General features: G+C 41.0%; 2 protein-coding genes across 7 annotated transcripts in view; one reads left to right on the forward strand and one right to left on the reverse strand.

Moving 5' to 3' along the window:
* Positions 1–1544: 1544 nt before the first annotated feature.
* hnrnph3 (heterogeneous nuclear ribonucleoprotein H3 (2H9)) lies at positions 1545–13049 on the forward strand. 4 transcript variants are annotated; one of them, XM_073027159.1, is made up of 13 exons: positions 1545–1739; positions 2578–2610; positions 2693–2794; positions 2874–3029; positions 4607–4750; positions 5365–5503; positions 6481–6662; positions 7544–7630; positions 8761–8876; positions 8962–9097; positions 9734–9820; positions 9887–9997; positions 12671–13049. In XM_073027159.1, the coding sequence occupies exons 1-13, from the start codon at positions 1628–1630 to the stop codon at positions 12793–12795; spliced, it is 1530 nt and encodes a 509-aa protein (XP_072883260.1). In that variant the 5' UTR covers positions 1545–1627; the 3' UTR covers positions 12796–13049. The 4 variants fall into 4 exon arrangements, with proteins under 4 accessions (XP_072883260.1, XP_072883262.1, XP_072883261.1 ...); XM_073027161.1 differs by lacking the exon at positions 12671–13049 and adding an exon at positions 12005–12649; XM_073027160.1 differs by having other exon boundaries at positions 1546–1739; positions 9905–9997.
* A 4275-nt stretch (positions 13050–17324) lies between these two features.
* The window catches only part of rufy2 (RUN and FYVE domain containing 2), a 62530-nt gene continuing 53790 nt past the window's right edge, over positions 17325–26064 (reverse strand). Inside the window, exons 14-18 of one of the 3 annotated variants that reach the window (XM_073027157.1) lie at positions 25164–25293; positions 22457–22551; positions 22173–22221; positions 18367–18444; positions 17325–17864 (exon numbers count right to left, since the gene is read on the reverse strand). In XM_073027157.1, the coding sequence (XP_072883258.1) occupies positions 17724–17864; positions 18367–18444; positions 22173–22221; positions 22457–22551; positions 25164–25293 (493 nt within the window). In that variant the 3' untranslated portion in view covers positions 17325–17723. Of the gene's footprint in view, positions 17865–18366; positions 18445–22172; positions 22222–22354; positions 22552–25163; positions 25294–26064 lie in introns of those variants that run through there. The other 2 variants (XR_012096090.1, XR_012096089.1) reach the window with 2 other exon arrangements.

A 26064-nucleotide genomic window follows, 5' to 3' on the forward strand; every position in this document is an offset into this window, starting at 1 on the left:
GTTTGTCCACCATTTCTTTGTCCCTGATTACTACCTCTCCAGTGGACCAATATCCATTCACTGCTCTTTTTTACTCTTCATACTGTATCTGAAAAAAAACTTCTGGTATGCTTTTATATTATTGGTGAGCTTAACTTCATTATTTTATCAGTTCTCTCCTTATTGCTTTATGTTGGTTTTTAAAAGCCTCCTAATCCTCCAGCTTCCCACCATTTTTTTTTTTGCTATAGTGTATTGCTCTGTCTTTTACTTTTATGCTGCCTCATCCTCTCTATAGAATACTATTTCTTCTTTGGAATGAACCTATCCTTTGCCTTCTGCATTGCTCCCCGAAAGTACAGCCATTGCTGTTCTGCTGTCATCTTTGCTAGTGTCCCCTTCCAATCAAGTTTGGCAAGCACCAATCTGCCTCTGTAGTTCCCTTTATTCCACTGTAGTACTAATACCCTTAATTAGCTTCTCCCTCTCAAACTGAATAATTTTATCCATGCCTCTATCTTAAGCTCCCTAATCAAGTCTAATTTAATACTGAACACCTGCCCAGGTCAGAATCGCCTTTTCCCTAGTCGGCTCAAACCCAAGCAAAGGCATTCTATAAATTCCTCTCTTGGGATGCAGCACCAGTCTGATTTTCCCAATCTACCTGGATATTGGAATCCTGCACGACTATTGTAACATCACCCTTTTTACAGTAATATGATATCTTGTATGTCTTTGCATCGCATTGGTGCTATAAATTAACAAATTTCACATCATGTAAGCCAGTTTCAGATCAGATGCAACCGGTCAAAATGATTTCCACTGTCGAAGTTTGTTGAGCCTTTAATGACATGCCAAATCTCCTTAAACTCTAAGAAAGTAGATTTGCTTGTGTGTTTTCTTCATATTGCATCTATGTACTGGACATTGAGATAGTTCCTCTGAGATGCTGACTGCCAGGAACCTGAAACTCACTTATATCGTTTCCACCCCAGATCCTTCAAGGAGGACTGGTGTATATTCACCTGATTTTCCCTTCTTGGTTATTCTGCTCGTTTGTCATTTAATAAGAATTCCTAATTAGGATTTCCACACAGTTTTGAATTACTGCCCCGTTCTTCTTTTAGTCTTTACTTCAAAGAGTAGTTATTGATTGTATTCATTACAGTTCATAGGTAACCAGAAGCAGCACTGTAAATATTCAGCAGGCAGGCATCATCTATGAAGACAAACAGTCGACTCTGAGATGCTTTTTGTGTATTGCTCAAGATTTCCATCATCTGAAGAATCCGAGCTGATTTTCTTTGCATGGATCTCTTATTTTTATTTCACATTTCCAGTATTTGTAGTTTCTTTGTTGATTTTCATTCACTGTGGATTGTGAATTTTCATTCAGCATGCCGTCGAGGAAAAAATAATTGCTGCCTGATCCGGGGCCCGTAATGGCCGCCCTAGCACGGTGAGGTAAAGCAGCGTTCACCAGGTGGGAGGCTCGGCGCCGAGGTACAGGCGCTTCCGATCTCGCGGGGCGGGGCTTGCGACTCTCGTGATAGTAGGAGCGCGCAGTGGGCTGGAGCAGGCGCCATTTTGTGGCGAGTCGGCTGCGCGGTCTCCTTTGTGTGCGGCGGTGACCGGAGGAGTGGGAACGATGGCGCAGGAAGAAGGCAATCAGTCACCCGATGGCTCCATGCTCTGCCCCACAGAGCCCCTGAGCCGGCTTACTGCCTCCCACACTGATCTGGATGGCTGCATGGAGCGTGGTGGGTGGTTGTGATGGTGGTGTGTGTGGGGGGAGGGAGGGTAAAGGGTAATCGCCCGCCTGACGAACCGCTTTTGTGCTGCTCGGCCCGGGTCCGATGGAGCCGGCAGTGCGCTCACTGTGGGCCGTCTCCGGCTCTTGTCTGGCCTGTAGGGAACTTTGGTCTCTTAAATTGTGTTCGTGATGACTTCCTGGTAATAAATAATGGCTGGAGGCCGACCGAGCGAGGTGTCGCATGCGGGACCCTGTGTGCTTCCTGGGCACTGGACCTCCACAGGTAGCGCTTCTTGGAGACTCTGTCCCGCTGTGCAGGCTGTGGGCATTAGGCCACAGCTCGTGTTTATGGCGTAATAGCCGGCCGGGCCTCCCGCAACTGCGTCCTTTCTCTCTCCCCGAATGAGTGGCCCGGGCCTTCAGCATCACGGCGGGCCCACTTGATTGTGAGCGGCCCAGGCCTGTTGGCGCACAACGGCTCTCTCTGTTAAATCCCGCCAGTCCAAACGACCGGCGGCCGGCCCCGCAGCAACCCCCCCAACTTTTGGACTCCGAGCAGCCCTGGTTTCGGCGCCGTAGCGCCACCCCCCCCCCCCCCCCCCCGCGCGGCGAGTGGCATGGCATGTGCGTTCCCCAAACTGACCGAGTTGGCCTTGGTGCAGGGTCCACGCCGCCGAATTTCATTTGGGTTGGAAGGTTCAATATTTGGAGCAATTCGTGTGGTTGCCTTTGTTGCTCACGATGTGGATGCAGAATTATTCTTGTTTTCTGAATGCGCTTGAGGATTTTCTTTGAGAGAAAAATCTTCGTTCCATTAATATATCGAACATGTGATTGTTTCGCAGAAATCTTTTCTAACTTGGAACAAACAGTTGAAGGTAAGCATTGAATCAGTTTATGAATTGTATAGCTTTTAGCTACTCAACAATGCAGTAATTCATTGTATCACAATGGTTTCAGAGAAAGAGCCAGAAGTTCCCGAAAAGGAAGAAGACTTTGTTGTACGAGTACGTGGTTTGCCTTGGTCATGTACACCAGAGGAAGTAGCCCGTTTCTTTTCAGGTATTACTGTGTTTGATCAATACTAGTTACGTATTTGGTAACAGGCCATGTGTGATTTTACTATTTTCTTTTTATTTAGAGTGTGATATTCGTAATGGATTGCGAGGTGTGCAGTTCACTGTCTCTAAAGATGGTCGTCCAAGTGGTGAAGCCTATGTGCATCTGGCTACTGCTGAAGACTTTAAAAAAGCCTTGGCTAAAGACAGAAAGTACATGGGTCACAGATACATTGAAGGTCAGTGACAATACTGCACTGTGTAGATTAAAGGGAGGCTTTGAAACATATTCCAACAAAATTTGGCTCAGCTTCAGTATCAGTAGTTATACTAAACAAATTTCTGTGTTGTCCATTAATGGATGAGGTTGATACAGCCCATGTTTCAGTAGAAAGGGGAAAGAAGTTAATGCTTGAGTTGCAGAGGAATCTGTTGTTGTGGATTCCAGTTAATTGGGATATGTTGGGACCAGTACATTTTGACCCAATTAAGTGGCTGTTTCAATAGGTTTCATGGACATAATTACCAATGTACAAAAAAAACTACTAGTTAGCTGTGTAACGAGTTATGTATTGAAACAAAACGCAGAAGAAATTAGGACATTAACCACTAATAGTTATGAATGAATTCATCCATTGTATGTTGCCCTGATCTTTTGACTGGAAATATACAAAATCAGCACTTACACCCAGTGCAGATCATGGATTTAATTATTGTATCCTCTGATAGTTTATTTTCATTAAAGATGGTTGTTGATACCTTCAAAATCTTCATAGTTTCTAACTGGTTGAAATAGTGAAATTATTTCATTTTCATTTCTGGCAACTTCTATTGCCTCAAAGCCTGAATGCTAGGAACCACAGTGAGCAGAACAGTTCCGAATTGGCTTACTGCTTGTTCCTTGCTAACTTTTAGTGACGGAAATCACTGCAGTTTTGAGCAGTGACTTGAACGATCAGATAATGGAAGAATATGGACTTTGTATAGGCAGAAGGGATTATTAAAGTTAGGCACTTAATTGAGTGCTTTTGTGTGTGAAAGTAGTAATGGTCCTTTGTGGTAATGTTCTATGTAAAAGCTCCTCTCTGTTTCTGAATTATTTTGTGATTTGCTATAATTTGGTACATGAAAAGATTTCTTGTTATATTCCAAACCATTGCTTGGTGCTGTTCACAGCATCATCCAATATCTTGTTGATGGCTGTGAATGGGGCAATAATTTTATAATGGGTAGGTCACTGGTCCTTTATCCTTTTTATTTGGCATGTTTTCGATCATCTTTTGGATGATCTTAAAGTTGTGCTAAGAACTTAAAGGGTGGTGGGTGGTGCTGCTAATGATTATTATGGAAGAATCTAGCATCTGATTTAGTGTGATTTAGTCTGCAGTATACTCTTCCCAGTTCTCTGTCATTTTCAAATCATTTTGGTGGTGGTAAGTGTGCCTTTATTCTTTGCTGACCTCTTTTGGTGTAGTTGAGTCGTATTTCAGTGGGTGGCTAACACTTTTGGGTGCCGAGTTGTATGTGGACTGGGCCAGGTATGCATATTGCTTTCCCCAAATGACATCTGTTGGCCAGATGTTTAATCACGATAGTAGTAGACTAGCTTCTTTTAAACAAATTATCCTTTGAAATTTCCCCGATTCTTTCTGACTGGTTTGACTAATTCACACCTGGTGCCCAATTGCTATTAATGGGTGTTAATGCCCAATAGCATAACTGAGTAGTAGCTGTCTTTTGTTATGAAGATGAATGAGGTAGTATTTTTGAATGACTGCTGTATACAAATAATAGCATATCTTATTTTCCAACTTAGTTTTCAAATCTAATGGCAGTGAGATGGACTGGGTTATGAAGCACAGTGGTACCAATCATTCTGATACATCCAATGATGGCACAGTGCGACTCCGAGGACTTCCATTTGGCTGCAGCAAAGAGGAAATTGTTCAGTTTTTCACAGGTATTTTTCACCTACTTGGGTCTTAACAGGAAATGGGTATTAGTACTTTGACTTGTCATTAGATTTGTGTGATTTGTAATGGGTAATTGTTGGTATCAAATTTTAAGAATTAATCTGAATAATTTATCTGTTGGCTTCAATTTATTTTCCAACTTATGTAGTGTAAATTTAAAACTTGGCAACAATAACAACTGAATAGTTTTATGGTTAAAAAAATGTTGAGTTTGAAGCATGTAAGGATTTGTATATCTTTGCTTGAGACATCCTGTACCTAAATGTAATTTCAGTATCTCAACTGAATGTAAACTTTGATTTGTCCGTAGTTGGATTCAACATAATAGATTGCAGCTATATCTTCACAGCAGTTCTTATTAAGAGTTGTAATTGAAATGAGTTATGTAGTTGACATGTAGTCTGTTTAATTAATTTGAAGCTGAACACTTTAATAATTGTAGAAGTTGGGTTTACTTTAATTTTAAGTCTTATTAGTATTTTTACATATTTGTATGTTAGTAACTGGGTTTTAATCTTTTATATTTTTGTAGATAATGTTGGGAAATGTGCATCATTTAATATTGTTCCCCTGATGGGGTTATTTTGTCCTTGGGTTAAAGGGTTGGAAATCGTGCCAAATGGGATAACTTTGCCGATGGACTACCAGGGGAGAAGCACAGGGGAGGCCTTCGTGCAGTTTGCTTCAAAGGAGATAGCAGAAAAAGCACTGGGGAAACACAAGGAAAGAATAGGGCACAGGTGGGGATGGACGGACGGGTTGGTTATTCATCTTAAAGTTGAGTTTAATCACTAGGTGCTGGTATATGACGCATTGAAGCTGGGACTACACACTGATCTTGCAGTCAGTTAAGAATAATATAAATATTTAAAAAAAAATTATAAATGCTAAAATCCCAAGAAAGAGCTACAAGTGTAGCTTCATTGAATTATTGCTTTAAAAAACATAATCGTCCTGTTTGGATTGAATGGATTAAAAAATGCAGCGTAATGGTTTGCAAATGTTATGGCAAGGTCTCATGGCTGCCCTATTTTTTAGGTGGCTTGTTGTGATCTTGTATTATCCCAGTAAAAGTCAAAAATGGAGTGCTGTATTACCTCATTTTTATCTGGGGTTTTACAAGTCTTCGAGTTGATAACAATAGAATTTCACTTTTATCTTGTCATTACTCGCAGCATGTTTGCTCACTCATGTTGTTTTCCATGTTCAATACTTCTCCCTTCAATTTAATTTCTGCTCTGTCAGCACCCTTTATCAACGGTCTAATTTGCCAGAACTGCCAAGTCCCCTTTGAGGCTGCTAGCATCCTCTTTATTTTCCCTCCAAGCTGCAGATCAGTGAATACCTGAGATGAACAGTATTGTAAATACAATTATTACAACTATTGTAATTAAACCATATTTTCATGCATAAAATGCATTGTTTTGGCTTGAAAATTACTTACTGAACAAGTTTTCAGATTATTTGCAATGTAGTATTTGAATTTTGTAATTTATTGAAAATATGCTTGCTCCATTAACCAAATGTTAAATTAAAATGTTTAGTAGGAGCTATGTTAAATGTGTAACATTGGAATACTCTAGAATTAGTTCTGCTAATAGTTTACGTTTTTCTAAAAGTAAACTGAAATACAAATATTTTAAGCATTAATTGTCCAGCATAAATCTATCATTACAGTATTTCCCCTGAACGTTAATCTGTGCTCACTGTGATTTAGGTATATTGAGATATTTAAAAGCAGCAGAAGTGAGGTCAGGGCATACTATGATCCACCGAAGAGGCTGATGGGACAGAGACCAGGCCCATATGACCGGCCAATGGGACGAGGTGGTTACCTTGGTGGTCCCCAGCGAGGAGGTGTTTACGATCGAATGCGCAGAGGTGGAGGCTATGGTGGTGGTGAGTTGCTTAACTGGAATGTTTTTCACTTACAGTAGCTAACTGCATAGTGATTAAAAGTATTTATTTAATGCAGCTCCACATGCTGAACAAGGTTCTTGTGATTTTACAAGGTGGCCGGAAGCTACTGCCATACCTATCATTTGTGTGTGTCATAGGCTTTAATAGGTGAATGAGATTTATTGGGCACAGAAATTAAGAAATCAGTCATTGGTTCATTGATAACAAATCTATCAAATTGTGCAAATCTGAAAATATCCACAGGTTTTCAGAGTTTTAATGAGATCTGTTATGACCAAGTGTTAGAGCACCTGGTAAGATTCATTAATGAAATGGTCCTTGCTGTCAGAATACAAGCTTTTTAATAAGAATGTGACATCTTTGGTAGAACTATTTATAACGTGTTGTATGAACAAACTACTGGAGGAACTTGGCCGAACCAGCAGCATATTGTTGATCCTTCAGATTGAGATCCTGTCTTGGGACAGGATGTAGAGGGGAGTGGCAGCATAGAGAGATGAAAAGGAAATGTGTGACAGTGTGAGGTGGAGAATCCTCTTGGGACTAATGTTAGTGCTAGAATGTGTCTGTAGGGTGTGAGAAAGTTGGGTGGGTGGTGCCAGGTGGAGTGAAGGAAGGGTAAAAACAGATGTTGGAATCTCATAAGGAAAGATGGAGCATGTTGCAGAAAGGGATGAGAGAACCAGGTTGTGTGTGCTTTGCTGTTGTGAGTAGACGAGCTTTGTGAGGTGATCTTTTAAATTAACATATTTCCTTCGACGATCAGTCCTGGTTTTGTTCTCTAAATGATTTCAATGTATGTACAAGTGTATTTTAGGATCTTGTTTCTTTCTTTAATTTCATCTGTATTTATGCTTTAGGATATGGTGGGTATGATGATTACAATGGATATGACAACTATGGTTATGGTGGCGATGAATATGATGGGCCAATGAGGGGCAACAGAGGTAAGTTTGGTGTTTAAAATGATTTTTGTTTAGAGGGAGTAATTGGGAAGAGTTATTTCCATATGCACAGGTGCAACAAGAAACTTAATTGCAGCAGCAAAGGCACAGAGCACCAAATACACAACATTTACAAGAACATAAATTATAGAAGAAAGAACACAATAAAAACAAAAGACATCACCTATAGCAGTGCAAAGTGGTCATAGTATTGCTATAGTGAGGTAGTGATTAGGGTTGTGCAGGTTGGTTCAAGACTTAATGGTTGTAGGGAAGTAGCTGTTCTTGAACTGGGTGGTGTGGCTCTTTAGCTTTTGTATCTACTGCCTAGAGATAAGATGACATGAGTGGAGGTGGGGGACTTTGAATATTCGTTGCCTTCTTGTGGTAGTGCCTCATGAGGTATCTACCGATCTTACATTCCAGTACATTTGAATTGTCATACTCGTCTGTGATGTAACCAGTTAGAATGTTTTTACTATGTAGGAATCTTCTTAACCTTCCAAAACAGTAAAGGTGCTAATGCACCACCTTGGGCAGGTCACCTAATTAAATTCCCACCTTGGGGTCCACAGGCCCCTTGCTTACTAATATTGTTCCATGGCATAGAAAAGGTTGGGGGCCCCTGCTGTCAGGTGTAGAGCTGCTGACCCTCTCCACTATAGACTGGTGCGTGTTCACCTTCCTTTTGCTACACAAACTCGATACTTAGTTTTTACTATTTGAGTGAGAGGTGGATGTGGCACAACTCGACCAGATCCCTAACAAGCTTCTGTATGCTGACCCATTTTCACCTGTGATTTGTCCAGTAGTAGTGACATCATTGGTGCATCTTGTATATTGCATTGGTGCACTGCTTAGTTGTGTCTTGAGTGTAGTGGGGGGGGGGGGGGGTGGCTTGGCACACAGCCTCAGGGTGCACCTGCATCAGTGAGATGTTACCAAACTTCACTGAGGTCAAGGATCATGTTGCAGAGGAAGGTACAGATGCTGAGGTCTTGGAGCTTGATGATAAGTTTGGATGGTATAAATGGAATGAAGGAGAGTGTAATGGGATAAAGTTTGGCATGAAATGTAGAGTAGAATGGGATGCGTATTTTCACATTTCTTACCAACTTTTTTGTTGTTGAAAGGAATGGGTAACCAGGGATACGGAGGAGCTGGAGACGCTGGCTCAAGCTACCTGAGTGGACACTTTGTGCATATGCGGGGTCTACCCTTCAGGGCTACAGAGGATGATGTTGCTCATGTAGGTTCTTGATAAATTTCTACATTTTACAAAACAAAACTGATCAATGGAGAGTTACATTCTATCTTCTATTGTTCCTTTATAGTTCTTTTCCCCTCTGAATCCTCTTCGTATTCACCTGGAGTATGGAAATGATGGTCGAGCTACAGGGGAAGCTGATGTTGAATTTGCAACGCACGAGGATGCTGTGGCCGCCATGTCTAAGGATAAAGCTCATATGCGTAAGTGATAATGGGTCAGCTGTATATATTGCAGAGTCTGCATTCATTTGCTTAGTTTGCTGACCGTAGAGTTGGAACCAAATTTGTCATCTGTTTTCGCAGAAGAATCCTGCCACGGCCAATACTGTTGATAGGGATGTAGGATGTATTGAGAAATTCCTGGCTGTAGCTAATGCGTCTTTGCATAGATTCCTTGTGATATTGCCTGCCCAATGTGTTCTATCAAGAAGGGATAAACTGTGCTAGCAAGACTGGATGTAGTTTCGTTGAAATAATTGCTTAGAGGATGGTTAAAACTCTGGATGGTTAAGTATGACCTTTGTGACTAGTAGAAAGGTCAGGATGATTACTTTCAAGGGCATTTTTAGTGAATTTGTTATGATTATTGGATAGCTTAAGATAGTTACTGGCTTTTTACGATGTTGAGAATCTCATGGATTTTGATTTCATTGTTTTAGTAATATTTGCAAAAATTTCCATGATAGTCTATATTGCCATATCATCTTAACAAAGCAATTCTGTGGATAATTGCCAAGCTTCAGAAGGTGTCAAAATTGTTACCAGGGAATGCCTACTGCAAAAATTACTTGGTAGTTTTTGAAAGCCTTTTAGTTAATGCAGTTGAATTTATTTCAGAGCATCGCTATATTGAACTGTTCTTGAACTCTACTGCCGGGGGAGGCTCTGGTGGCTATGGTGGTAACTATGGAGGCCATGGAATGGGTGAGTTGTATTTTATAACTGCCTTTTCAACTGCAGTGAGAATGTTTTCTTATATTTATTTAAAAGACTCCTCCTATCTTGTAGGAAACCAGGGAGGTTATGGTGGCTCTGGGAACCATGGGATGTCCGGTAATTACGGAGCTGGTTATGGGAATCAGGGCGGCATGGGATCTTATGGTAAGGAAAGTTACATTCTTTTGCTTCATCTATAGATAACATAGATATTATAGCACATGAAAAGCACGCTCTTTGGTCCATGTCTCTGCATAGGTTTAATTAAATTGATCTGTTCTACCTGTATCTGATTTGTATTCTTCCATTCCTCTATCTAAAAGCCCCTTCAATGCCTCTTGTGTCTGCTTATACTACCATTCCTGGCAAGTGTTCACTAGATACAAATGCACCTACTACTTTGTGCCTTTTAATTTTGAAAAAATCTGCGACTTTTCTATCTCAGCTTAAATGTCTAGTACTTGACATTTCTACCCAGGAAAAATAGATTCTGGCCATCTATCCTTTCATAATGTCTGCCTGATCTCTAGTGCTCCAGAGAAAACAATCCAAAATTCCTTGTATCCCATCAGACCAAGCAGCATCCTGATAAATCTCTTCAATACACTCTTCAAAATTTTATACAGCTGCAATTTGTGTTCTTGATGCCTATACTTGCAAGCCTGCTCTATGCTTCCCTTACCATTAGAGACCGGTCATATGGGCCTGGTCTCTGTCCCATCAGCCTCTTCGGTGGATCATAGTATGCCCTGACCTCACTTCTGCTGCTTTTAAATATCTCAATATACCTAAATCACAGTGAGCACAGATTAACGTTCAGGGGAAACTAAATTTCTATTCTTGCATGGCTACTTCTGTTGAGCTATGGAGTTAGACCCCAAGATCCTTCAGTACATTAGAACTGTCTGCGGTCCTGGCACTAACTTACCTTTGAACTCAATCTAGCACAGATTGAACCATAGCTGTCAATTTCTCAACCCCACATCTTGCTGTGTCTAACTACCTTTACTGTCTAACTACGCTAAATGTGATCATTCACTTTCTTAGAGATGCAAAAATACACGTGTTGTTTTCGGGGGCTTGTTGCCCCTGAAATCTCAGGATTTAGTTAATGCGTGTTTATAAGTTATGTTATAAGAATCATAGACTACTACAGCACAGACACAGGTTCTATTCCCTCAGTTTTGTATACCTCTATTCCCTGGAGCATAGGATAATGAAGAGAAATTTTACATGTCCTAATCTTCCAAGTCAGGTCCTTGAGACCTGGGAACATCCTTATAAATGGTCTCTATACTCTTTCAATGTTGTTGATATCTTTACTGAGGTTAGGTGACCAGAGCTGCACTTAATCTGTTTATGAAGATCAGCATGCTAAAAGGTTTCTTTACAGCCCAATCTACCTGTGATGCCACTTTTAAGGAATTAATGATCTGTATTCCCAGATCCCTTTGTTGTACTTTGCTGCTCTGTGCCTTACTGTTCTTAGTGTAAGACTTGCCCAAAGTGCAGTACTTCACTCTTGTCTGAATTAAATTCTATCTGCATTTTTTCAGTCCGCTTTTCAGCTGGTTTAGATCCTGCAAGTTTTGATAGCTTTCCTTGCTGTACACTAGGGCCCTAATTTTTGTGTCATTTGCAAATTTGCTGATCCAGTTTACCATATTACTCTCCAAATGCAACTGTCCCAGCACTGATCCCTGTGGCACACCACCTGTCGCTTGTAAGAAGCAACCATCTATTACCCCTTTGGCTAATCCTGCTAAGTTGATGTTGAATCCAGTTGATTACAATCCTGAATGCCAAGTGACAAAGTTATTGACAAGTCTCCCATGCGGGACTTATGTTCTTGTAGACAATGTCCATTGTCTTTCCTTCAGCAGTTTTCCCAGTAACCTCCTTGGAAAGACACTGATTGATTAGACATTATCACACACAAAGCCATGCTCACTATCCCTAATCAGGCCCTGTCTATCCAAGTATAAATATATCCTGTCATTTAGGGCAGCAATGAAAGGTCTTTCGTCTCTTGTGGTGTTAAATTGTTTGCTTCATTGTGTCAGTAGCTTCCTCTGTTTTCACTACAGTCCTGGGTGGAAACTCTGGAATACTGCCACATTCAGGTGTAGAAGATTCTTCATTGTTCCTGTAACAATTTTTTTTTACCATTAGGAGTTGTTAGCCCTGAGCTGAACCTCTGAACATGGAGATCTGATGGACCACCCTTAGTCTGGCTACCTTTTGACCTTTTCAGCATGTGTGACTGTACCAAGAACCAAAACTCCAGCCAACATAGTTCTCCAGGTCATTGAGGCATGCAAGCCTCCTAACTATAAGGTTGTGGTCCTCTTGGAGGGTCCTTCGGAATATCCACTGGCCTATATGCTTTAAGCATTTATTGACCAATGGAACAATCAATTCTCCTGCACCTAATCTGTAGCCAACCTCCCACAAAGTCTGAGAGGACAAATTGCCAAGCACTCGGGACTTATCCACGCTGATTTATCTCTTTGGTAATCTGGAAACGTTCCATGGCCTCACTTACATTTCTTGCACATTTATTCTACCAGGAACATAAAAACTACTCTCAATTTCACTTTTGATATAAAGTATCCCTTTGCCAGAAGACTGTATCCCAATACACACCTGCCAGGTTCTTTCTGCATTCAAAATTGATCTTGAACTAAAGGAATTGTGATCACTATATCTAAAGATAAACCACACTTTTGCCTTACACCTGCCGTTTGAATTTGTTTCTTATAATTGATCTTTCTGATGCTTGAGGCTACCTGATTAAATTTTGATTTGAAAGCTTTACGATTGAATTCTTTATTTTAGGTCGACACAGCGGAGGCAACAATGGTGCAGGGGGCTACTACGGCGGCTCTGGAGGCATGGGAATGGGGGGTAACATGGGAGGAATGGGGGGAATGGGCGGAAGTGGAGGCTGGCGAATGTATTAGGAACTATGCGCGGCTCCAAGGTGAAACTGGCCGCTTCTAATCATTTCTGAGGATATTTTGTTTTCATATTGTGCAGGATTGAGTCAGTGATGTTTCTGCTCTGTTTCTAAAATGGGGTCTGGACACAATAGTTTGTGTTGGTGAATAATGTTAATTCAAATCTTAAGATTTCATTTTTGCTTTTTTTTTCATTTTAATTTTCTGGTTTAAAAATCCCATTAAAATACTCAGTCTAATAAAGATTTTAAAATCTATTTTGAATAGGTTAATTCGTATGATTTGCCACTTGTATCATCGCACAACACACAATCTAAATGGATGTTAGTAAATTGGAACTGAATCTAGTTTCTTTCAATGGTCCAGTGGGTTTCTGGAATCATAAAATAATGCTGCATGGAATCAGACCCAACATCTAGGCAGTGTTTTGGGTGAAACAATTGCTGGGTGATGGTGTTAATATTCCCAGGAAATGCTATAATTGGTCCAAATGTTCATTAGGTACCTACTAAATATTATAAATGACTCATCTTCAATCGGTTAGAGCCTTCTGCATAGTTAACACTCCAGGTGAAGAAAATCCCAAAATTTTATTCTATGCTCTCTGATATGGTAGGTCTTAAGCAAACTATTTGCAGTTTATCTATATTCTTTACATAGAAAGTAGGCAAAATGAACCCTACCAACTTGCATTACAACTTTGCATCTATGGCTGTGAATCCCAGATCCCTCTGCTCCTTCACAATGCTAAGAAATCTGACATTAGCTTTGTATTCCATGTTCAAGTTCAACTTCCAGACTGAATCAGTTCAGATGAAGTCCACCTGTCACTTCTCAGCTGAACTCCGCATCCTGGCAATGCCCTGTTGTAACCTATGATAAACCTGTACTATCCACAACTATCTTAGTGTCATCTGCAAACTTATCACCCAAATCATTTCTATATAAAAATATATTTAAAATATCAAAGATCACTGTGCCTGTGGCCAGTGAGAATGCAAGAATCACTGTCAAAGGTAGGTAATGTCTACCTGACAGCAACTCATATTTGTTCATGTTAGTTGTGAATTCACCTTGCTTATATTCACATGTCTTTCATATAGTACAATCAAGTTCCATCACAGGCATCCAATTGCAAAAGCAATGTTCTACCATCACCCTATGTCTCGACATTAAAATTTTGGATAGTTTGCCATGGGCCCCAACCCTTCAAACCAGTCTCCCATGTGTAATGTTAACTGAAAATCATACATATTACCCGTTGCTCCTCAATATGCTTTATCATTTCAAAGAGTAAATCAGATTTGGGTGGCACAGCAGCATGGTGGTTAGCACAATGCTATCCTTGACAAAGTCATATTAGCTCTTACAGCAATTGCCAGTCTGCTGGAGGAACTCAGAAGGGATGGATGAGTAATTTGACTTGAAACATCAACAGTTCTTTCCCACTTTCACAGGTGAGTTCCATGGCAGATTATTAATTACTTGAGATTTTCATGTCTAGCAGCTCATACCTCTCAAGTAGTATTCAGGCCCCCCCCCCCCCCCCCCCCCCCGCGGAAGTTTTTGTGTTTTGTATTGAATCGCAGTGGACTTAATTTGGCTTTTTTGACACTGATCAGCAGAAAAAGACGTGTCAAAGTGAAACATCTCTACAAAGTGATCTAAATTACTAATATAAAACAAAATAATTGATTGCAGCAGTTGGACCTTAACTTTGAAACACCTTGACTGCACACAGATCTCCATTTAACTGTGACTTCTAAAAGCAATTGGCTGCACCAGTGATGATTTGGTTTGTCATATTAAAGGGTGGTGAATAAATAGGCAATCAATTATTGTGATCATTTTGTAGAGATGTTTTCACTTTGACATTTTTTCTGTTGATCAGTGTCAAAAAAGCCAAATTAAATACACCTTGATTCAATGTCATAAAACATGAAAACTTTCAAGGGGGTGGTGAATACTTAGGCACTTTTTATAATTCATCTTCCTGCTGCTTTCCTGATCAAACTACATTACAGTCGGCCCTCCTTATCCGCGGGTTCTGCATGTGCGTATTCAACCAACCACGAATTGGGGAAAACCCAGAAGTTCTCTAGCACTCATTTGAGCTTTGTTCATCTCGTTCGGTTGCTACTTTTTTTTCTGTGGAAAAAATGGCTCCTAAAAAGCAATTAAGTGGTCAAAGCAATTCCTCAAAGGCTAAGAGTAAAGTGATTGAGTAAAACTCTGAGCACCGTTCGCCTCGCATCTCATTTGTTCACTACTTGTGTTATGAGCGAGAGGAAGGAGTTTAAAAGCTAGTAAGGGATGGCTGGCTAGCTCAGTAAAGTGCTACAGCCTCGAACTTAAAAGATCACAGGAGAATCGGGATCGGCTCATGCCGAGGTGGCATCAGCAGTCCCAGAAGAGCTACGATGGTTGCGTTTGTACTGAACATGTACAGACTTCTTTCTTGTCACTATTCCCTAAATACAGTAACAATTATTTACATTGTATTAGGTATTATACATAGTCCAGAAATGATTTAAAGTATATGGGAGGATGTGCATCGCTTATGGGAGCGCCGCAGGGAACCGTACTCTCTCCGGTCCTGTTCACCCTGTACACATCAGACTTCCAATATAACTCGGAGTCCTGCCATGTGCAGAAGTTCGCTGATGACACGGCCATAGTGGGGTGTGTCAGGAATGGACAGGAGGAGGAGTATAGGAAACTGATACAGGACTTTGTGATATGGTGCAACTCAAACTACCTGCGTCTCAATATCACCAAGACCAAGGAGATGGTGGTGGACTTTAGGAGATCTAGGCCTCATATGGAGCCAGTGATCATTAATGGAGAATGTGTGGAGCAGGTTAAGACCTACAAGTATCTGGGAGTACAGTTAGACGAGAAGCTAGACTGGACTGCCAACACAGATGCCTTGTGCAGGAAGGCACAGAGTCGACTGTACTTACTAAGAAGGTTGGCGTCATTCAATGTCTGTAGTGAGATGCTGAAGATGTTCTATAGGTCAGTTGTGGAGAGCGCCCTCTTCTTTGTGGTGGCGTGTTGGGGAGGAAGCATTAAGAAGAGGGACGCCTCACGTCTTAATAAGCTGGTAAGGAAGGCGGGCTCTGTCGTGGGCAAAGTACTGGAGAGTTTAACATCGGTAGCTGAGCGAAGGGCGCTGAGTAGGCTACGGTCAATTATGGAAAACTCTGAACATCCTCTACATAGCACCATCCAGAGACAGAGAAGCAGTTTCAGCGACAGGTTACTATAGATACAATGCTCCTCAGACAGGATGAAGAGGTCAATACTCCCCAATGCCATTAGGCTTTACAATTCTACCGCCAGGACTTAAGAACTTTTTAAAAGCTATTATTAATGCTTTTTGAGATAGTGATTTAGATGCATATCATATTTTTTACTGAGTTAAGTATTGTATGTAATTAGTTTTGCTACAACAAGTGTATGGGACATTGGAAAAAAAGTTGAATTTCCCCATGGGGATGAATAAAGTATCTATCTATCTATATGCAAATACACCATTTTATATAAGGGACTGAGCAACTGCGTATAGCTGCTGCTGTGTTAATGGGTTAAATCATGCTCTGAAGCAAATCGGATAACTCGGGTATGGATTGTGTTGTGGATAGCCTTGCCTATTGCCTGATTCATTCATCTAGTTTTAGGTCTCAAGCTTTCTGGCTTGTGAAGAAAATGATGGATGAAGGTTACAGTACATCATGTTTACACAGTTCCAAATCGATCTCATTCTGCTCAATGGTACTGCTATCCCACAATAAACAAGCTCTTAAAACGTGAAACAAGTGAGGGCTGCAATGACTAAGAATTTTGTTCTTTCACCACTTCTGGCAGTTACGTCCACGCTCCGCCACCTTTTTCAGTAGACAATTAAGTGCTCCACCTACTGTGCATTGTGTGTTATCTTCCAAGTGTTTAGCAAGAAGTGGAAGCTTCTCAGCAAAATGATGGCAGGTTTGCTTACACATGTTTGACTGGATGTTTTGAGACTTGGGATTGGAATTCTGTTGGTGTATAGCAATGCACCAAGACCAACTGAAACATTGATGAAATCTGGTATGATCATGGACAACAGTGTTGGCTTAGTCTGTAGGACAATTCCAAAAATAGCAGCAAGGAGCACTTTGGCAGGAAAGAAAGTTGACCATGTATTTCTATTCCTCAAATCAACTCTGCAACCATGTGCCTTCAATGCTAAGTCTGTAATGAGTCTTGAGATCCAGGAACTAATCTAGTCTAGGTTTAGTTGAACTAGACTGGGGGTTAATATTCCAATACCCTCATCCCTTAAGAACTACTTCATGCCACCGCTTTAAGTCAAAATTTACAATAATGTAAGCATTTTCTACGAAGTTATTTCTATTGCAAACATACTTACTGCAGTTAATAGGAAGGAAATGAAATGGTGGTCTTGCCATCATCCACAGGCTATGCGTGAATTAAAGCAATTCTTGTGTGTAAGTATCAAAACCTATTACACAATTATAAAACAATGATTAAGTTGTTCTCCAAAAGACTGATTTTAATGCTAATGAACACTAGTCTTCACATTATAATCATCAGATGTTTACAATGAACAAAAAAATCATACCTGGTCCTCCATGAATAAACTGAAAAGCAGCAAAATTTCATCTTTCAAAATATATTGTATTAGTGATTAAATACATTGATAGTGTGATTACAAATTAACAAGGTGAAAGTGTTAGTATTTTTGAGTTGGCATCTGAACAATGCTTCATTTGGCAGATAAGACTACTCTCTGATCATGATGAAAATACCATTTTTCCATCCCATTCCAGCTGCTCTTCATATTTGATGGAGGCTGGCATAGACTTTATAAAGACCAATTCTGCCTCCTGGTACTAGGCCTAAAGTGTGAATTGCACCGTAAGTGTTCAGGTATTGGATGAACACTGCTGCAGCAGAAGTGCATGGCAGGTGTCACATACACGCACAGGTCTTGGAGAGGAAGGAAGAGGAAGCTCATTATCAGAGCAGGCGTTGCAGAAGATTTCCCCACAGTTTCTGCAGTGATGCTAAAAAGATAAAAAATGCGTTAAGTTAGTGTTGTGTAATTGTTCTATATCACTGTTAATGAGACAGATAATTGGATATGCACCCATAAGCCATTCCAGAATGCAGAGCACAAAGCTAATGAACAATGATGGACTGATGTCAATTTGTGATGGAAAAGGGCAAAATTAGGGTTCAAGCCCTCACAAAGGACAAATGGAGGAGCAACACCATAAATAAATGTCAAAATAAGAATGAAGACCAAGTTGCTGGCAGTGATGAACTGATAACCTGGCAACAGCAGAAAGTGAGTTGATACAGCTTTGGATTTGTATGCAGTGTTTGGGTGATGCATTTTCATTCAAGCTTTGTTCTCCACTTCTCTCTGCCAGTGTCAGTAATGTTCTCCAACATTCTGGGTAATAATGTTCAAGATCTTGTGACAAGTAGTACTACTTGACTTTAACCTTGAACTTCCTTGCTCTCATTTCATGATTTGCACTCGCAGTAATACATGTTATATACCTTCCTTGTACTGATAGAGAACTCCTTTCCACACAGTTTACAGCAGGCAGCATCTCTGTCTTTCAGCCACACCAAACCCTGGAGACAAAAGCACAATGGTTAACAAATCATTATTCCAAGTATCAGCATTTTGCCTTAAGAGAAGGTTCAGCCTATCTCATTTAGTTGCCTCAATCAGAAATTCTTAGTTGAACTGTTGTGGATGAAGCACATTACGTGATAGTGATATTTCAGCCAACCTTGTGTTGAAGGAATTTGTTCTCTGATTACCACAAAGGAGGAAGGAAGAAAGAAGGAATAAAAATGCAGACTATTCAGAAACTGGAGGTAGGAAGAGACTTGGAAGTACTAGTGCAGGATTCTCTAAAGGTTAAGTTGGTAGTAAGAAAAGCAAATGCAATGTTAGCATTCTTTTCAAGGGGACTAGAATATAAAAGCAAGGACATCATGCTGAGGTTTTATAAGAGGTCAGATGACATTTGGAGTATTGTGAGCAGTTTTAGGCCCAATATTTAAGAAAGGATGTGATGACATTGGATAAGGTCGAGATTTGAGAATGATCCCAGGAATGAAGGGGTTAATTTTCTTTTTGTTCTTAATGGATAAAATGGTGCTACAGCATAAAAGCCAGGACTAACAGGCTCCAGGGACAGCTTCCACCAGGCCATAAGACAGCCTAATTCATGCTGACACATAATGTCTATGTTATATTGACTCTCCTGTTGTACATACTATTATAAGTTACTATAAATTGCACATTTAGACAGAGACATAACAATTTTTACTCATGTATGTGAAGGATGTAAGAAATAAAGTCAATTCAATTCATCCTCGTCTGTTAGGGCATTATAGTGCACTAAGAATGACTCCAGGTGCAGTGTTTTGCAGAGTGGGAGACAGAATTCTGGGAGACCTCCAGCCTCTCAGATAAACATCTGCGTCAGGTGCACCAAGCTGCAGCTCCTCAGAGAAGGTGTTAAGGAACTGGAGCTGCAGCTTGATAACCTTCAGCTAATATGGGGGAATGAGAAGAAGGTCAAAGATAGGAGTTACAGGAAAGTAGGTTACAAGAGGCAAGTATTGGGTGACTTAGGAAACTGAAGGGAAATACACAGCCAGTGCTGAGTACCGCTGTGGCTGTTCCCCTAACAATAAGTATAGCATTTTAGATACTGTTGAGGGGGACAATTTACTAGTGGGTGAGGGGGGTGCAGTAACTGGTACTGAATCTAGTCCTGTGGCTCAGAAGATAGGTGAAGATATTCCATAGCCAGAGGAACAGATAATGAGATTCTATCGATTCTCCCGGATGGTATGTTGCCTCCCAGTTGCCAGGGTTAGGGATGTCTCAGATCAAGTCTGTAGCATTGGTGCATATTGGTACCAATGACGTAGGTAGAAAAGGTAAGGAGGTCCTGAAGAGAGATTTTAGGCAGGTACGTAGAAAGCTGACTGTGGAGGCCCAGTGTAGTAATCTCTGGATTTCTGCCCGTGCCATGCACGAGTGAGGCCAAGAATAGGAAGCCTTGGCAGCTGAATTTGTGATTGAGGAACTAGGGGGCTGGGGTTCAGATTTATGGATCATTGGGATCTCCACTGGGGAAAGTACTACCTGTACAAAAAGGACAGGTTACACCTGAACCCGATGGGGACTAACATCATTAGGGGTAAATTTGCTAAAGTTGTACAAATTGGGGAGGGTTTAAACTAATTTGGTAGAAAGAAGGGAAATGGACTGATAGTGCAGAAGATGTAGTGTGTAGTGAGACTGCTAGCAAGGAGAGGCTAATAACAAAATTGCAGTCAAAAGGATAAGTTGCAATTTAAAAGGTGGACAGAAGTGAAAAGGGTGAATATAGGACATAAGGTAGAAGAACTTGTAGCACAGTTACAGACTGGCATATATGATGTGAACATCACTGAATCGTGACTGAAGGAAGATTATAGCTAGGAACTTAACATCCAAGGATACACATTGTATTAAAAGGATAAGCAGGCAGGCTGAGAAGGTGGCATGGCTCTGTTGGTAAAAATGAAATCAAATCTTTAGAAAGAGGTGACAGAGGGTCAGGTGTTGAATCGTTGTGGGTAGAGCCAAGGAACTACAAGAGTAAACAGACCTTTGGTGGGAATTATATACAGCTCCCCAAACAGTTGTAAGGATGTGTTCTACAAATTACAATAGAAGATAGAAAATGCATGCTAAAATGTTACAGTCCTGGGGGAATTTCAATATGTGGTGGATCACAAGAGGGGGTATTTCTAGAATGCCTGCAAGATGGCTTTATAGAGTACTTTGTGGTTTAGCCCACTAGGGGGTCAGTTATTCTGGATTGAGCAATGAATTGGAATTGATTAGGGGAAAGTGATCATAACATGATAGAATTTACCCGGCAATTTGAAAAGGAGAGCTCAAGTCCGATGTATTATTATTACAGTGGACTGAAGGGAATTACACACAGAAGGCAACTAAAAACTCAAAGGAAAAGATGGAATATGAAGGTAAGCTAACCAAAAATATTAAAGAGGATACCAAATATTTCTCTGATATATAGTGCTGGAGAGGTACTGATGAGGGACAAGGAAATGGCAGGTGTACTGACTAAGTATTTTGCATCAGTCCTCAAGTTCTATTCTGTTTGAGGGTAGAAGTATATGAAGTTGCCATTACTAGGGAGCAAGTTCTTGGAAACTAAAAGATCTTAAGGTAGATAAGTCACCTAGATCAGATGATATACACCCTACCGTTCTGAAAAGTGGCTGAAGAGACTGTGGAGGCCTTAGTAATGATCTTTCACGAATCAATTGATTCTGGCGTGGTTCCAGAGATGTGAAAAATTGCAAATGTCACTCCACTTTTCAAGAATGGAGAGAGGCAGAAGAAAGGAAATTATATTCCAGTTAGTCTGACTTCACTGGTTGGGAAGATGTTGGAATCGATTGTTAAAGATGAGGTTTGGGGGAGGGGGGGGGGGGGTACTTGGAGGCACATGATAAAATGGACCAGTCAGCATGGTTTCCTTAAGGGAAAATCTTGCCTGACAAATCAGTTGGAATTATTTGAGAAAATAACAAGTAGGTTACACAAAGGAGAATTGGTGGATGTTCTGTACTTGGATTTTCAGAAGGACTTAGACAAGGTATCACACATGAATTTGCTTAGCACTGGCTGATTGGCAGGAGGCAAAACCTGGGCATAAAAGGAACCTTTTATAATTGGCTGCCGATGACTAGTGGTGTTCTGCAGGATTGATATTGGGACCATACTTTTTACGTTGTATATCAATGATTTGGATGATGGAACTGATGGCTTTGTGGCCAAGTTTGTAGATGATACAAGGATAGGTGGAGGGGTTAGGTAGTGTTAAGTAAGCAAGGAGGCTACAGAAGACTTGGGCAGATTAGGAGAATCAGGAATCAGTCTTGTGAAACTTCTCTAAACTCTCTCCAATGTCAGCACATCCTTTTCTAGATAAGGGGCCCAAAACTGCTCACAATACCCAAGTGGTGAGAGGGGCAAGTTCAAAGGAGATATGCAGGTCAAGATTAATTTATTACACAGAGAGTGTAGGGTGGTGGTGAAGGCATTTAAGAGGCACATGAGTGATATAGACATTGTGTAGGCAGAAGGGATTAGTTTACTTCCGCATTTTGATTACTAGTTTAATTAGTTTGGCAAAACTGTGAGCCATAGGGCCTGTTCATGTGCTACACTGTTCTATACGCAAGGACTATAACTTTATAAAGCTGCACATCATGACCACCAACCAAAATGATGACATACACTTGTATTTTTTATAAATTACCTGCAAGGCCTTGTTAGCTTCTTTAATGGTCTCGATTTTGAGCTTCGACCTATGTGAAAAGATTGAATCCCAAAGTAAATACTACAAATCGATCATACCCAGATAAATTATTAAATACAACCCACAGCACCATCGCAGCCCTCCCACCACTGCTCCCTCCATCTACAACATGCACACATCACCTGCCTACAATGAAAGCTGTTGATGGGTCTGGGGGTAGATAGTGGGGACAAATGTACCAATGATCCAACAGCAAGATTAATGAGATGAACGGGGTGATTTACTCGCTGAGTTTGTAGCCCAGCTCCTGCAGTGCCTGCTCCTGGTCACTGCAAATCCTCTGAAGCTGTCCATTCTCTTCTTGTAATCCAAGGAATTCCTAGGAAGTACACAATGAACAAATAGATCAGGCTGAAATGACTCTGGGATGTTATTTATCTGTCACATCTACACAAAAATGTTTTTTATTGGCTACAGAACATCTGCACCATCTAGTTCCCACTCTCTTTGAGAACACAAGAAAGTATGGAGAACCTGATAAGGGCACTCCTTCACAAAGGGTGATAATGGAGAATGGACTTATGAACGTCACACTCCATCTGTCTAACTCCATGCTGTTCCAGAATCCACACCAACATGGTAATGTTAAATACATTAATGAGAGAAACTGGTAACGCTGGAGGTAGCAGTGATCCTTTAGGTAGCAGCTAGAACATGAACTATGACCCCATTCACTTCTGTGGCCATTAATTTGGTCTTGTTGGCCGTGGTTAGAGAACAATCAGAGGTTCTACAGCTGGCAGATCCTGAGGTTACACAGCAGTTGTGAACCCATATTAGCTTTAACTTCATCAATACCATCCTACTGTATAAATGTACAATTCAAAGTTTAGTTGCAAGCAGCAATTTATTGTTCCGCAAGTCGAAACTCATCTGTAAATTGTTTTCATTCCTAAATTTGAGGTGGTCTCAAAACGCAGGCATTCTCACAGAGATCCAACAGCAGGCGGTGGACAGGAGACAAGACAGTGAGTGATGCAAGAAGCTGGGAGGTGATAGGTGGAAATGACAAAGAGCTGAAGGAGATGGATTCTGACGGGAGAGGACATTGGAGCATGGAATAATGGGAAGGAGAACCAGTGGGAGGAATGTGTGGTTCAGGGATGGATAGGAAAATAGTCGGGGGAGGATGAAGTGAAGACCAGGTAACTATGGGAGTCACTGCATTTATAGACGACTGGCAGGTCCCTTTTCTGGTTCTAACTCGTGGACTTTCCCAACAGCACAGTGGAGGTAACAGATGGGCTGGTACCTCCACTATAGCAATTAGGGTTGGGATTGCCAGTGAGCACCAGAAAAAGGAATAAGACAGAATCTGACCAGGAGCCAGAGGAAATCAGGGAGGACAGATCCTGGATTAGAGCAACAGTAAGGAAAGCCAAGGTTAGAGGAATGTTAATAAGGAAAGAAAAGACAGAGCATGTGATAAAGCAATCCAGAGAGTAAGAACAAAGAGAATTTTATTAAGAGAATTCTGAAGGTACTTTAAGTAGTTAACAAAACAAGCGCTGGTCGTATAGCCAGTGAGTCTGTGGAATTAAAATAGAAATCAGTGAGAGAGCAGGTGAAATAAACAGGGAGGAGGAAAGTCAGCAACTCTACAATCACGAGGCAATGGAAGAGAGAAACTAGACGAGTGCAGCAAACAGATCTCCAGGTCCTGATGAATTTCATCCCTAGTTTTAAAAGGAAGAGTGACAGAGATCATTGATGGATTGGTTTAATTATCCAATATTTCCTAGATTTGGAAAGGTTCCATTAGATCTGAAAATAACAAATGAAGTATTCTAAAAGGGAGGGAGCCAGCAGGAAATTACAGGCCAATTTGCTTAACACCTGTCACAGGGAAAATGTTAGAAGCAATTATTAAAGACAAAGACATCATATTTGACCAATTTCTTGGAGAAGGTAATGTGATGTGGATAAAAAAAAAAGCTTATAGTGTGGGAGGCAAGATAAAATATTAAAAGATTATTTTTATTTGTCAATACATGTGAAATGCGTCAATGACCAAGACAGACTGAGATACACTGGGGGCAGCCCATGAGTGTTGCCATATTGGTATGGATGATTACACCAATCTAACTGTCCAATGCTCAGATGCAATGAAAAACTTACTTGCAGCAGACTCACTGGCATGTCAATTGGAAGAGCATTAAGTATATAAACTGATACAAGAAAACACAATTAGAACACGAAAAGTCCACTGTAGCACAAAGTGGCCAGTGTTTCTATACTGCGACAAGCAGAGGGAGAGAGGAGAAAGAGCAGACACAGAGTGGGAACAAGAAAGTGACAAAGATGGGGTGGGGGAAGAGAAAGGGGGGAGGGTGGCAGGTGGGTATTAAGAAGGAGTGATTGATAACACAGAAAATAGAGGAATGAGGCAGGAAATGTAAATGAGAGCCACTGAGACGAGTCAGGGTGTGAGAGAGATGGAGAGACTTGGCTACGCAAAGGCAGGAGTACAGAGACGGACTGGAATAGGAAGAGTGGCACACAAAAATAGACGGGAAAAACAGGGATAGACAGGCAAATAGAAAATAAACAGAAGGGACAAGGGTGAGGGCAAAAGAGGGAGAATATGGTCGTAGGTGATAAGGAGATGGAGAATGCAGGAGGGAGTGTGAGTTGAGGTTGAGTAGGGTACACAAGGGAGTGATGGAGACACAAGAGAGATTCCCAGAAGTTGTAACAATAAACTGAAATATCTAACAGTAAGAAAAATACTGGGAGACATGGATACACCAGCAATACATCAACTATAGACTAACCAACATATGCAAGACATGGCAATCAATAACATGAGAAAATGGCCCGGTCAGAGGAATACTCTCATCCTGCTTTCAATCTCACACTCATCACTCACACTGCCGGATAACTGTTGACCTTGGGATACCAAAAATTCAGTGAAACCTGTGTTCCCGGTACCTTCTTCAGGGCGCTAAGTTGCTGGGTTTGCGCTCTCAGTTCTGAGATAGTGTTCCTCTCTCGCTTCAGGTCATTCTGTAACGCTCTTCTCCACTCCTTCTCAATCTTCAAATCAGTTTCCAGTTGGATCCTGTTAGTTCACAAATCATCCGTTCACATCAAACAGACCTACACCGCATGAAACAATACAAGGGAGACCATGGGAGAGAGGCAGATAGCGCAACACCACTGCAGCTTGGGAGTTCAGAGTTCAATCCTGGCATCCTTTGTTAGGACTTTGTCCCTGTGGGATGCACGAGTTTTCTCTGGGTGGTCCCGAGCACAAAGACGTTCTGTAGGGTAACTGGTCATTGTAAATTGTCCCATGATTAGGCTGGGGTTAAATCGGTGTTGCTGGGCGGCAGGGCTCAAAGGGCTGGAAGGGCCTGTCCTGCATGCATCTCTAATTAAAATAAAATAAAATAAAACTAATATTTTAATTCTGTTCAGTTTAACCCTTGTTGGATTTTGGTTACACAGAACAAAGTTTGCATTCAAGGTGGTTAACTCCCAGGAAGCCACAAAATGTGGGAATAGTGATCCAAACAATTTACTTAAGTGTCTGACAAAAGACCCATCAAAGTGAATGCCTCTGATTTGATGGGATATGAACAGAGGAGGTTGTAATGAAACAGTCATTAAACGTGCACCATGAGGGGCTTTACAGAAAATATCACAAATTACCCTTCTCAAATAAATAAGGTCTTGACCAATCGGAGTTTTGAAAGTTCAGCTCAGAGCTGACAGTGGTTTGCTCCACACTCCCTGAATTTAATCTCCAATGGCAACAAGGCAGTCTCATGCATTGCAGGCTGAAGTATAAACATACGGCTGAAGAGTAAAAGCTAGTACAATTCAATAA

The sequence above is a fragment of the Hemitrygon akajei genome, chromosome 23, assembly GCF_048418815.1.
Source record: "Hemitrygon akajei chromosome 23, sHemAka1.3, whole genome shotgun sequence".
NCBI classification, from domain to species: Eukaryota; Metazoa; Chordata; class Chondrichthyes; order Myliobatiformes; family Dasyatidae; genus Hemitrygon; species Hemitrygon akajei.